General features: G+C 41.9%; 1 protein-coding gene across 8 annotated transcripts; it reads left to right on the top strand.

The window, feature by feature from the left end:
- Window positions 1–2,223: 2,223 nt before the first annotated feature.
- Window positions 2,224–12,761, top strand: il1rl1 (interleukin 1 receptor-like 1). Of its 8 annotated transcripts, none has more exons than XM_035604671.2 (13): window positions 2,224–2,384; window positions 5,294–5,371; window positions 5,465–5,528; window positions 6,198–6,441; window positions 6,761–6,950; window positions 7,882–8,032; window positions 8,184–8,249; window positions 9,194–9,320; window positions 9,565–9,713; window positions 10,028–10,165; window positions 10,546–10,710; window positions 11,346–11,482; window positions 11,828–12,761. In XM_035604671.2, the coding sequence occupies exons 1-13, from the start codon at window positions 2,259–2,261 to the stop codon at window positions 12,074–12,076; spliced, it is 1,884 nt and encodes a 627-aa protein (XP_035460564.2). In that variant the 5' UTR covers window positions 2,224–2,258; the 3' UTR covers window positions 12,077–12,761. The 8 variants fall into 8 exon arrangements, with proteins under 8 accessions (XP_035460564.2, XP_035460571.2, XP_035460567.2 ...); XM_035604678.2 differs by lacking the exon at window positions 11,828–12,761 and adding an exon at window positions 10,317–10,425 and having other exon boundaries at window positions 2,239–2,384; XM_035604674.2 differs by having other exon boundaries at window positions 2,261–2,384; window positions 5,246–5,371; window positions 11,828–12,760.
- Window positions 12,762–14,143: the final 1,382 nt, after the last annotated feature.

The raw sequence follows: 14,143 nt of genomic DNA, 5'->3' as shown, positions 1-14,143 counted from the left end.
TAAAAATCGTTTCACAGGTGCCACATTTTCAGCTACTGTAATTCCATACTGTAGTTGGAAGTGAAATACTGTAATTCTGCTTTCAAATATGCATTTCAAGTGCGGATCATTTTTTCTGAACTCCTCCAGAGGGGCTGTTTGTGACTGCAAATGTTGCTCTGGACATTTTCCACAACATCTCTGGAAGACGTGAGAATACAGCACTCAGTCTCGTGTCGAAATGAACCGTGCCATTTTTTGACAAACTCTGTAAGCTATACGAGGGGATATACATTGCCCTGTTACATAAAAGGTTACCTAAGAGTGTCAAAGGTCACAGATTTTTTTCTAAATTGTTCGGATGCACAGTTCTGCCTCAAAAACAGGTGTTAAGTTTTTTTTGCACTGACCGTGTGTTGCACGATCCAAATTTGAGCATGTTTGGCTTCACTTTGACGACATGCCTTTGCTTCAGGCAAGAAGTTTTAAGTCATCAAACTTAATTTCTTATCAAAACTTTCCTGTCAAACATAAGCTAGAATTTAAATGTGTTATTCCATGGTATGACATGTACAAACTCCTGTGTTGCTCGGCCCCTGGTGGATCCTGCGTCCGAAAGACGATAGTGACCCAGCGCTGCAATAAACAGTGTTGGAGCTGCTTCCCACGTCTTCCCTCATGTCAAGAGTTCATGTGACCATCACCAGACTGTACCAGCAAATAAAGTACTGCTGAGTGACTCGCTCAAATGAAACCCTTCATCTTTTTACCCATGTGCAGCTATTTTCTACTGCCCTTTCTGTCGCAGTCATGCACTGCGACGCAGCTGTCACAGGCAATTGGGCCTGCTGACTGTGGGAATCTCCTCTATCTCCTGTAGCCAGCAGCTCCTTCAAATTTTTCCAGAAAGCTCAAGAGCTTCAACTTTGATATGCACAATAAAAGGCTGTTACTGGCAGATTCTGTGACTCTTGAAAAAACATTTCCTGTTCAGCCTTGCAGAGAAGCTTATCGTCATTTTATCTGATTGAACCTCATACATCCTGTGCCTGTTTCTCTATGTAAGTCTAATGTTTTTTGGGTTTTTTTGGTGTACAAAAGGTTAAATCAATACATGAGAAAAGACAAAAAAAGTGCAAAACAGAGGCGTGTGGAGGCTTTCAAAAGGATGACAGGGAGAGAGAGAGAGAGAGATAGGAACAATACCAGCCTTCAGTAGAATGAAACCACCCTTCACTGGAACTTTGACCCACTTCAATTTAACTTCCCAAGTCGTGAGCACACATCTGATATGCTTAAATAGATGCCACTTGCGTCAGTGAATAAGTGAGAGCGGTATTTCAGAGGCCACACACAGTGGTTGTATGAACCAGACTGTTTTTCTCCTTTCCGACAACAAGCAAACCTGTACAATTCTCACCAACACTCCGGTGACAAACGTCTTTGTTGGAATGGCGCTTTAGCGACAGGATGAGGAGGCGAATACGCAGACGTCGAGACGGGGGGGGGGGGATGCTAACTGCTAATGCTAAAGCAACTGTCTGCTGACACATCTGTCGTCCTTTCGTGGATGCTAATGCTAACGCTAACGCTAACTGTCTGCTGACACACCTGTCGTCCTCTCGTGGATGCTAATGCTAACGCTAACTGTCTGCTGACACACCTGTCGTCCTCTCGTGGATGCTAATGCTAACGCTAACTGTCTGCTGACACACCTGTCGTCCTCTCGTGGATGCTAATGCTAACGCTAACTGTCTGCTGACACACCTGTCGTCCTCTCGTGGATGCTAATGCTAACGCTAACTGTCTGCTGACACACCTGTCGTCCTCTCGTGGATGCGCTGCCTCTGCTGCACTGGAAGTTTCCGTTTTCTTTGTCTCACATTTGCATATTTGACAGCGATTGGTTTTCTGCGTTTGTGACGTACCACATCTAGCTTGAACAGGATTCGTTTGAATTTCAAATGGCAGAGAAGTGAAACAGAAATCTCCTCCTCCAGGAGAGGGATGTGGAAACACCTTTATAGTGACAACATGTGCTCAGACACAAGTCCCTAAAGTCAATGTCAGACATTTTAGGACGGAAACAGAAGAAAAACACTTTTCTGAGTGGAAGGGGGGCTAACATTAACAGGTGTTTCTCAGTTCATTTTCACCTGTCTGAAAACTATCATACAGTATTTATAGAGCAATTTGGCCATATTTACACAAATATAAGCTCACTGCAGCTTACCCCTCATGCCACAACATATTCACAACAATATTTGCAATAAATATAAATGTACACCCAACTACCAAATCCCCCTCCCCAATCCTCCCACTTGGTCCCTTCTGGAACGTTTATATGGGTGTTTGTACGCCGGAGGACTGTTTTGTCCGAACACCTTGGAGCAGACAGAGGACAGGTGAGTGTTTGTACAGCTCTTAACAAAGTCAGCTAACTAATGCACTAGCACTTTTTAATCTCATGATATTTTACAGAGAGACGTCAACTAAGCTTACACAGAATATATTTAAACAACTGATCCTCAATTATGAACATAAACACATTTGCACCAACGCTTTTGTTTTACGAGCCTGATCTGGCAGCTCTCTTTCAGGTTTGAGCCGAGTACCCAGCACAGCACCTGCCAGGAAACAACACTCATGGTTTCAAAAATTCAGCAAATATAGCATGTACATTCAATAAATTGTCCATGACTAATTGACGCAGTATAAAATGTGCCGATAATGCAATGTGCAAATTCTTTCTTTATTAGTGTTATTAGTGTGCAAATTTTAGGCCATTTCTTAAAAGAAATGTGCAATATTTTCAAGGATAAAGCAATCGGTCACTAGAAACCAAGTGCCTTTCGTTACAGTCTTACGCGATGAACAACAGTCAACACACGTCCATCGTCGGTTGCCATGGAAACTGCACCTTTGCGCAAACATACAAGCTGGCATGAAATGAAAATGTTGACTAGAAAGTGTCAGGCAAATTAGAAATGTGAGTTGATATTCTCTCTAGAAATTATAGTTAATAAGCAAAAGAAATACCTAAATAAAAAAACGCCCGTTCTACAGCGAACAGGCGGTTTTTTAATCTGTCCGTGCATCACTGTTGTCCTGAACTTGAACCGGCTGAACAGACTGTCAGGACGGTGAGAGGCCAAACAGAAAGATTTCCATCCATGCAGTTCGCACAATCGCACTTGTGGAAGACAGTCTATGGATAATGAAAAGGAGAGTATTTGACATTGAGTCTATTGATAATGAAAAGGAGAATATTTGACATTGAGTCTATGGATAATGAAAAGGAGAGTATTTGACATTGAGTCTATGGATAACGAAAAGGAGAGTATTTGACATTGAGTCTATTGATAATTTAGGAGAATATTTGACATTGAGATGCACTTGAAACAAACTCACATCCTCAGTTTGCTCAGTATGAAGGAATCGGACCCGGCTGCAGTGTCAACTCGCAGAGAACAACATTGTGACGCCGACGCACAAGAGAAGGGAAGAACTTGTTTTAGTGTGTTTACTTTGCACAGGCTGGATGACTGCATCAGTTCCTTGGGATTGAACATACAGGCGACGAAGAACATTGCTCTCTTCAGTGGAAGTTTTCGTCAGACACACTCCCTCCAATACCGGAACGAGACTGTGTGATGCATTCGATGTGGGTGTGTGAGACTTTATTTCCTTGTTGCTAAGGTGATGCTACTCACCCATCCTGCAGAGTTCAGGGCAGGCACAATATAAAAACCCCGCAGCCTCTTAGAGGAGAAGGAGAGAACTGACGGGCTCCGAGTGAATCCACTCCAGCTGCCGGCACACACCGTTTATGACGTAAGAAATTATTTTTTATCATGGTGCAGCATGTTTCATTTTGAAAGGGCATTTTATTTGAAGGTTGTGGACGTGTGGTACAGTTAACCTGGCGCCGGGTTAACCGCAGCAATTTTATTACACCGTCTTAATCCATGTTCATCAGGCCCAGTCAGGCGAAAGAAATGAAACGTGTTTTTTGGTCAGTATTTTAGGTTTAAGTCTGTGTATTTTGAAAGACCTTTTTTAACTCCAGTTCATTTGGAAGAACAAAAACAAAGGCACGTTGGAACTCTCAGAATAACAAGATGATGCAAATATTTACAGCAGTTGAGGCTGCTGTAAATATTTGCATCTATTTATATTTGCATCTATTTAGAAAAATGACACCTGAAATGATTGCCTAATGCCATGACGCATCGCCCTGAGACTGTGTGGGGATGGGTTTGACTATTTGGTTTACTGTTAAAATATTTCCACCAAATCTACACAGGGTCAATTAAAGCAATCAGTATTTTTCATACTAACAGCGGAGCCGGAAGTGAACACACTCTTTTCTGATTTCACGTCCCATGAACTTCACTCTTATAAGCCGGAGGCAGCTTAACGGGGGGGAAGATGCTCCGAAAAAACCCGCCGCATTGCTTCCCTGCCCCATCACCAAAGAGCTCATAGCGGAGCGTTTAGCTGCTAAAAGAACCAAAGTATTCTTTCTCACCGAAGTGCAGACTTTCTGTACATCGTGTACAGTCCGTGTTCCCGTGTATGCGTGGTGGATGTGTAAACGTGGATCTGGTAAATTTCACAGAGGCAATGTTCTGGCCTTGGTATTCTGGCGGATGACGAGGTCTGGAGCAAAACAATCTGCTGCCCTGGCAGCTGCACAAAGGGACGTCCTGCCTAACAGTGTAGTATTTCTTTTGTGTGAGAGCACCAGCTTGTAGAGTGGAAAGTGGTAAATTCCTCCTCAACGGTTAACTGTACCGCCGTTGATGCCGTGTGGGGAAATTGTACTCAATTGCCGGCGCTCTTGTTTTATCAGTGTTTCACTGAACATGCAGCTTCTCGGGCGTATGAGGTGAGGAGCTCGAGATCAGATCCTGCTTTCCTGTGCAGATAAAACGCCAGTATCTCTAGATACACGCGGCAGTTTTTTTTTCCACTGCATGTGCACTGCTGCATACCTCTCACTGGTAACTGACTCGGGGGAACGTGATTGCCTCGATAGTGTGATGAGCATTGAGCAACATTTTGCAGCCTGAGTTGGATTAGATCGATCAGTCAGAGGTGGAGCAGAGCTGACAGCTGATCACCACCCGGTGGCACGTTGGTTTACATACTTTATGCTGGTTGGCAAAAAGACAAAGCACAAAGATCACAAATCCTGATAACACTCGTACAAAAAAAAAAGGCCGCATGATGACATTACCAAATATGATTTCTTCCAATGAAGTTTCCCATACGAGACCTATTTTGAAAGTGTCCCGATCGTCTCGTTCAGTGGGGCTCGTCGCTTCAGGGAGAGCAGTTGAAGGTTCCCTGCCTGGACGGGTGGCGCACAACTCTGACAATTAACACAGTACGTAACGCGTTCTACAATAAATATTTAACTTAAAGTCATACATTACATGAATTCGTAGCTATGCATAACATTCGATTCACTCTCCCTCAGATGATGGATGCCTCCGGACTTCTCCTCGTCATCTTTGCGGTGATGTCTACATCGGAGTGTTCAGGTATATTATATATTATATATAATATTTACTCTATTTGACTTTTCTATCGGACAACAAAACTACCGGGACAGGTTTAACAAGTATTATCTGTGAAGCCAAAGCCTGACACACACAGCAATGGCCCACACTGTTGCACTGGGTGTATTTCACTGAATCATACACCCATCGAGGTTGGAAATGGAGGGCGACACCAAACAGACGTGAGCCAAAGATGTGGCAGTAACAATGGCTCGCTGTGTGTGTGCGTGCGTGTTGAAGTAAGAAAAACATTTGCAAGATTTTATGATTTCAGTAGAAGCCCACACTACCGGGGATTGCGCCATTGTCAGGGCAGGGAGGTTGGAAAAAGAGGGAGAGACATTAGCACACTGTTGACTTTATTATTTTCTCGGAAATCCTTTCCTAGACACGTAAAAAAGAAGGAAAAAAATCCAGCCTCTCCCTTTGTGCAGCCTAAATGTTAATAAAATAATTCCAAGGTGAACTCCACCCTCGCTGGGATTGGGCATTAAATCTTAATCTATCTACAAGAGAAATCCTATTCTCTTTGGTCCCATTGTTTATGCACTAGTACTGTGGTAATGTTGTGGCCCCTACTCACACATTTTACATATACAATGATTGTACTTCATCATCATCCTAATTTAATCTATCATCTTTCGTTGTCAGAGACAGCTGAGCCCCAGTGTAACGACTCTGACCAATACCCGTTTTACCTTCTTGAGGGTGAAGCATTTTATTTTGTGCACCTCAATCTGCCCAAGAGAAACTACTCGAATGAGGAGGTCACGTGGCACAGAAATAACTCCAGGATCGAGAATATCTACGACGAGAATGAGAGGATACACTGCCACGGTGGAGCGTTGTTTTTTTTAAACCTTCTCATCGAGGACTCTGGATTTTACACCGCGCGGTAAGAAAAGACTTTGACAAGAATTCGAAAAGCTTGCAGCGCCACATGTGCCCTCAGCCCGAGCATTGTCCATATTCTTGTAGATTATCTAATCCTTAACCCAACCCCTCAACCTTACACTAACCCACTAACCAGATTATACTACTGTTTCTAACCATATCCCCACCAATGTCCTAACGCCGACCATGCCGAGGGCTACGATATCTGACAAGGGGAACAAATTTCAACACAAGATGTATCGGCGTATATGTCACTCAAAGCAACACAAATATGCGGATCAAGAATACATTTTATTTTTCTGTCCTTGCTTCTCTTCTAGGCTTATAGACCAATCAGGAAAGTGCAAAAACTACAATGTGAAAATTGAGGTCTTCGAGGCGAGTCGCCGAGGGAGCACGCCTTTGCTTTGGGGATCGATCGATACCTCCAGCACCAACAAACGGATCCCCTGTCCACATCCTGTCGAAGACACATGTGAAATGTTTGGAGGAAATTACACCTGGTACAAGGTACGGCCACTTTGCGGTGACAGTGACGGCCTGTGCTTCCAGGCAGATTTTGTGGTTTGTGAGGTGACCTCAGGTCCAACCCTGGGTTTGTAGACTTTTGTAATCGTGTATTTGCGTCTGAGGAATACGGAAGACTATTAGGGCCAGGCATAAGAAGAAGAAAAAATTACGGGGCAGATTTTTATTTATTTATTTAACATTTCCAGAATAAGGAATTAGCCCTAAACAACCGTGTTGTGGTCAGCTAGCTGTCACACATCCACGTTGACTAACGTTAGAAAAAGCTACGCTAGCTTCGGTAACCGCGCGCCTTTTTCAAAATTCATTGCTTACAATTGAACGTTATCGTGTCAGGACCCACGTTGACGTTCATGTGCAAACAGCCGTTGCCACCACATCGTTTCTTCCAGATTCAGCTTTCAATAATAATATTGCATGTTTCCAACTTGGTTAGCAGCTAGCGTTAGCTTAGCAAACTGGCTAACAAAATGTCGACATCCAGGTTGTTTGCTGCCGCTTAAAAGTGCTTCTGGGTCACAATGTTCGACTTTATTCTCCAACTAGTATTTCAACTTTATTCTCAACATTTTGACTTTATTGTCATAATGCAAGATAAAAAAAAATCTTCTTTCTCTCATTTGTTTTCTTATGTCTGGCCCTAATAGTCTTCTGTAGAGGAAAATGTTGATTTCCCCAATGGCCTCATTTTTGCCATCTGTCATTGTGCCTTTGCATTTTCCTGCATGACGTGACATGCCTGCTAGCTTGCTAAATGGAGTGGATGCTGTCAGTAGGGTTCATATTAGCATCCGTATTGTCGTTGCTTAGCAGCAGTGTTCTCACGACTCTAAACGGTCAAAACACACATTTCTATAGTGTTGTTGTCGTTCCTCATTTTCATTGTGCGTGGCCCGTTTGGCCCCTGCTGCAGGATTTCAATCTTCTTCAAGGTAACCATGAAGATAACCTGCGGATTGACAGTGCCACCAAACAGCACGAGGGCATCTACACCTGCATTTGTACCTGGACACACAATAACAAGGTGTACAACTCGTCAGGCTCCCGGGAGCTAATATTTAAAGGTGGGGGAGCTTTTCCACTTTTTTTCGAAAATGGTTGGGGTTGTGGGGATTGTAAGGATCCATTTTAACATAGTACATCTGTTGTTGTAATGACAATCTTCAGCTACCGAAATGTTCAAGAGTTTGTATGAAGTGTTTTTTTTGCTTACAGAGCAGGCTGCTTACCTTGAAGTAGAAATCCTCTCTCCCACAAACAAGGAGCAGTTTGCTGATGAAGGTAGCGAAACTTCCCTCGATACATTTTCATGGATGTCACAGCACAAAAAAACAATAAAACGGATGTATTTTTTGAAGATTTTTTGGTATTTGTATAACTACCAATGGTGATTCTTTGAAAATTGAGAAACACATTGCAAAATCAGACAGGTACTAACCCGGGTTATGAGTTTCTCTCATCTCTGCTGAATTCAAGAGAAGCAGAGTTAGTCTAAAGGACAAAGCAATATTATAGTTCATGGTCCAGGGAGTCAGAATGACAAATTCCATTACAATCCATCCAGTAGTTTTTGAGCCATTTCACTCGGGGATCAGAAAATACCACCTGTACCGACAATTGTGAGAGTAATTTCTCGGTGAAGATTTGAGCTTCTGATGGCGCTTGTTGAAACATTGGGGAATCACCAATGTCCTTAGGATTCTTCCTTTGATGACCACAAACCATCCCACAAAACTTTAATGGTACTCCAGAGTTAATGACCAGCTGACCTGATCTATAACATAAAACCTGTACATACGCCAATTTCTTCAAGATGCGTACAAATAGATTAACATGTTAACAGAGAACATAGAGACTTGGTCATAAATGCTGGAGAAGAAAAATGTTTGAATTCCCTAAGTTCCTTTCGGACCTCAAGCACTAGAGCTTTGATTTACTATCAAACCAATGGGAACTTTTTGTGTTGTGACCTTAAGTGACTTAGTTTTTGTAGTTACTCTGGATAGTTCCAGTTGTGGAGCAGGACTGAGTTTATCCTTTTCAGTTATCTCAGTTTTTTGATTTAGCGCTGCTAGAGCTAAAATGGCTTCAAAGCTGCTCTTACCAATACATAGTTGGGGAAAAGTAAAAGAAATTAGGAACTGCTGCAATGTCTTGATGAATCACTCTGAAACTTGGACATGCACTTTGAATTGTAATAAACTGCGTCTTATTTTCTCTGCCAGGCTTCCAGATCAAGTTGAACTGCTCAGTTTTCTGTGGGATTAATGTGAAAACTGTCTGTGACGCTACATGGCTCATTAATGGCGTCCAAGTAAACCAGATGGATGGATACAATCAAACCACCTATGGGTAAGCCTGATGAAAAATTACACACCATACCGATATATTATGTAAAAGTGTTAACTGTCTCACTTATGAGAAATGTAACTGTTATCATTTTTATAGTCTTGCAACCCCAAAACCCTTGCATACTTTATAATCCTTCTTTAAACTGATCAAATAGATAGAACACATGTCTTTATGGAAACGTGCACACAAATCGACCAGTGACTGGATAAACACATGTAATGAACTAATCTGTGTCCTTTGTTAGAATCATGGAGGAACCTTCAAAGAAGACCATCTCCACGGCGATCCTGACCATTGAAACTGTTTCTGCCAAGGACTTTCAGGCTGAATTCAAATGTGCTGGCAAAGGCTTGTACACAACGAACTATGCCACTTTGAGCCTTAAGAAGAGAGGTCCGTGAAGGGATTGTAGCTTGTTGTCCATTTGAGACTTCATAGGAATTCGGCTGCACGGCCAACACTTGTTAGCTGAAATGATTGATCGTTGATTTTAGTCGTTTGAGTCAAGAGTCATTTATTGTTATATGTACAGTCAAATGTAACACTGCACAATGATATTCTTACTTCTGTCATCCGCCATTACAAAATGAAAGAATAAAAGATAAAATAGGAAGTGCAATGTGCATATATGTTATGTGCAAAGAAGATATGATGGATGAATATTTACTACAAATAAATACTTTACATTACTTTTGTTTGTTTTACAGCGTCAATGATTCGAATGGTCATCGCAGCAGTGTCTGTGTTGTTCATCTGTGTCTTTGTTGCTCTGCTGGTTAAATGCTTTGCTATCGACCTTGCGCTCTTGTTGAGACCCTACTTGCCTCTGAGGAGTCACAGAGAAGGTAAGGCATTGAAGATTATTTTTTTCAACATTTTTTTTATTATTTGTTTAATTATCTTAAGTCTGTGACCAAAAATATAGAAAGTTCCTTATTTAACTGCTTGGATAAACTCCCTTCTAAGACCGCCATTGTTTTTACATTTCTGTTGAAGTTCATCCCACCACTCTATGCTCAAACCAAGTCGCAACCCACTGGTTTATGAACTGCCTCAAGTTTTCCATTGCGCCTTGCACCATCCACCGACGTAGCCATATTTGGACGTGAGACGGTGGCGCTGGGTCTGACAGAGAGTTGGAGGACACTGCACACTACTACACCACAATAGTAGCTGTCAATCGCAGGGCGTCCACTTCCCAATGCATTCCCAATGTATTTTGCAGATACGAGGTCGTACGACGCTTACGTGGTCTACGAGACGCAGAGCATGGACGTGGTCGCCGAGGAAACACTCTGTCGGTTTGTCACACAGACGCTACCCTCTGTCCTCGAAGAGAAGTGTGGATATCGACTCTTCATCCACGGGAGGGATGACATCCCTGGGGAAGGTCTGAATTTTACACACATGGCCTCTTCTTAGCGCAGAGGCATCAGGAATGTCGGGTGATATAGTATGAGAGAGTGACAAATAACTTTTTCAGCGTTTGTGCACATAAATGTGTGTATCTGTGGAGCCTGTCAGCCCAAAAACTATGAAAAAAGACAACCCTTTTTTGTTTTTTTTGTTAGCTGGCAAAAGTCCTACAGCCCGACTCTGAACAACTGGTTCCGATTTCTCTCCCACTGTGATGTCACAGTTGCTCTTTTGGGGTTTAACCCCACCTGCAATCTGAGAATTCTGCACTTTTCTGGTGAAGGGGCGTCACATTTACTACACATCTTGAAATCAGGCTGGGCCAGCTGGCCAATCAGAGCCGACTGGGGTTAATTGGGAGGTGGGGTTAAATAAATCCAGGCGTTTTAGACGGAGGGTGAAAAGAGGGCCTGCAGGAATGGGCAGTATGAGAACACTGATGCCTTTTCTGAACATTGGAGCATGTAAGCCTTTTCAAGTGGTCACGCAAATTATAAGTATGAACCTGAATATGAGCGCGATATGTCTCCTTTAATTAAAAAACTAGCATTTTTTCATATCACTACATAAACCCTTTTTAAAAAAAATAAATTTTGCCTGACGCCACAGACCGTGTGGCGCTGGTGGAGGACAGCATGACCCAGAGCAGGAGACTGTTGGTGATCCTCACACTGGGCTCAGGGTCTGAGGTCGCAGACCAACATCCCTCGCTCCACGACTCGGTCACAGGAGGGTTTGACTGGCAGGTAGGAGTCTGAGAGATGTGGTGTGAGTGAAGCCATTAAGGTAGCGATGTAAATAAAACTATTATTATAAAAAACTATTAAAAAGTATTAGCTGCTACCTTGAAACGATGAGATAATTAAATTTGAATCATCCAAGAGCAATTTGATAACTTATCACAAGAGGTGGTGAAGTTGTGTTTTGAGAGATTGATATATTTGATTCCACCATATGCATTTTACTCCCCTTGTTGCTTAATTTGTACCTGTGGTGCTGCTCCACATAAAAAACTTTTGTGTAACTTAACAATAGAGGAGTTACAAATATTTTTCTCTATATACTATTGATGTGATTGATGGTTTTGGCAGGTGGGGCTGCACCATGCTCTGGTCCAGAGGGAGATGAGTGTGATTCTGATCCAGCTTGGCGAAACTGGACCCCAAGGATACAAACACCTTCCCATCGGCTTGCAGCATTTGATCCGCAAGAGCGCCCCCTTGAGGTGGCCCGAGTCTTCGCGGGACGCTGCTGCTTGTAACTCTCGCTTCTGGAAGAGAGTGCGATACCTGATGCCCGCCGTACCTGCCAAAAAATGCCAAAAAGCCTCTGTCATTTGAAAACTCTGATGGAGAGTCTCAGACCTGTAACAACAACAGAAAATAAATGAATTCTCTTTCTGGAATTCCAAATTCACATCCTTCTGTCAGATGAGGACTCTGGGATTTTCACATTTGCCACATATTGTGTTTGCGAGCATCTTATGGAAGTTGGAAGCTGAATGTTTTGATCTTTAGGTTGTTTCAAATGGCATAGTATCATATTATCTACTTCTGGCAACTGTTGAATAATACTATTTAAACTATCCTTCTTCCTTTAGGTTGAGTTGTGCCCTGATTTCTTGAGAGGATTTGAATGTTTTGTCATAGGAGTTATTTCGTTTGTTTGGTTGTATTTACTGTTTTGTTGTGAACTTTTATTTTGAATACGCATGTCTCATAGGTGCATGGATCTGTCGGAGGCTACAGATTCATATCAAGTCCCCGTTGTGTGGGGGACTTAACTAAATGCGCACCCACCTTTGATGATTAGTTTTGCACACCGTAAATAAAAAACGGTGACTGCTGCTGATATATGAATGTCCGGTTTAACCCAATGTAGTCATTTTTATAAAAACAATGAGATGTCCTAAAGAAAACAGAGATATTTTAGCCTTTTTGTGTTATTTATCTCTGTCTAAGAGGAACCTGGAGATTTCTGCTTCTGATCTGTAATTAAAATGACACAAATTTTACAGAAATTGTTTCTTGTGCTTTGTCCTTATTGATGCTGTAACATGTCATGTGTTTGGTTGGCATAGCAACGTTCACTGAATTGACGAGTATCGATTAATTTAATCGTTAAAGTGACGGGCAAAGTATTTTTGCGTTAATACAATTAGTTCTCTCTCTTTCCAAGCCTACATTGTGAACAATAATTAATAATCAAGTATCAATATCTAATGTAGATCATAATATCAGTCGTTTTCTTCGGACCTATCAGGCAATAGTTCTTGATTTGAACTGTTGTTACATCATGTATCCAGCAGATGGAGACAAACGTCGCTGCTGTTCAACGCGTTTTCATTGGATGCAGTTGTCCTGTCAACAGAATTTTCACCACATGTATTTGAATAAAGATATCTAGACTCGTTGCTTTGTGCAATTGTTGTTCTCCTCTGTGGTTTTCTGTTGTCCCCACCCCCCATCCCCGTTCTCTTGCAGGTATGGTCCCCTCTCTGTGGTGTCTGTTTGTGCCCCCATCCCCATTTCTGTCCCTCTGTCCGGCCCGGTGACAAATCATAACATAAATAAATAAATAATAAAACAGACAAGGTAGTATATTAAAACTCTCTTGTTAAAGTCAAATCTGTTTGGCACAACAAGGTATTCAGCTCCTCATACTGTATACCAGGCTGGGGGGCAGGACAGGTTAAAAAAAAAGAAAAAGAAAGATATCTAGACTAGTCATCAGTTATTTTCAAGAATAATACTATTTATCGGCTCATAAAACCCCAGGGTGAGTCTAGATTATTAAGATATTTCTTTGATCAAATTTTGAGATTAACCTTGCAAAACAACAAACATCTAGCGTTATGGCGAAGAGGAGAAGTTTATTCTGTTAATGAATTTTACTCAACTTGAAGGATTACGCGGACTATTTAGAGACTTTATATTGAAAACTTTCACGGAGAACATCTTTCTGGGATGATTCAATTAACAAAAATGAGAGCTGCAAGGACTTTTGTCAAGTTAAGTCAGATTCATTTACATGGCACCATAAACAATAGTTGAACCTTGTACGTGCTTTACAAAACAAGTATGGATTTTACAAAAAGATGAAAGTAGTGTAATTATCGAATGGAAAGCAATGCAAGGGAAAAATGACACAGGAGAGAAGATAGAAGTAAATCTATAAAAAAAAATGACAGAATCAAGCATTAAAAAAAGCAAGATGAAATAAAGACATCTTCTTTTTATAGATTAAAAATGATCGACGGCGGGGCAAAAGGGGGAGGAGGCACTGACAAAATAAAAGCCTTCAATGTATGAGCTGCACAAGACGATGACATAATGTCACGTGACAAACCGAAACTGAAACTGAAACTGCCTGATGCGCAGTTGCGGTTCGTGGCCGCTGGGTGGCGA

Source organism: Scophthalmus maximus, chromosome 14 (genome assembly GCF_022379125.1).
Source record: "Scophthalmus maximus strain ysfricsl-2021 chromosome 14, ASM2237912v1, whole genome shotgun sequence".
Classification (NCBI taxonomy): domain Eukaryota; kingdom Metazoa; phylum Chordata; class Actinopteri; order Pleuronectiformes; family Scophthalmidae; genus Scophthalmus; species Scophthalmus maximus.
This window is presented reverse-complemented; position numbering and strand designations above follow the sequence as displayed.

What these genes read in the sequence shown, in the direction of transcription:
- il1rl1 (XM_035604671.2), top strand. Translation starts at nt 2,259, where the DNA reads ATGTACACCCAACTACCAAATCCCCCTCCCCAATCCTCCCACTTGGTC. An exon ending in TTGGAGCAGACAGAGGACAG is followed by an intron (nt 2,385 to 5,293) that starts GTGAGTGTTTGT and finishes CGTCTCGTTCAG; the next exon opens with TGGGGCTCGTCGCTTCAGGG. An exon ending in TCTGAGGAGTCACAGAGAAG is followed by an intron (nt 10,166 to 10,545) that starts GTAAGGCATTGA and finishes TGTATTTTGCAG; the next exon opens with ATACGAGGTCGTACGACGCT.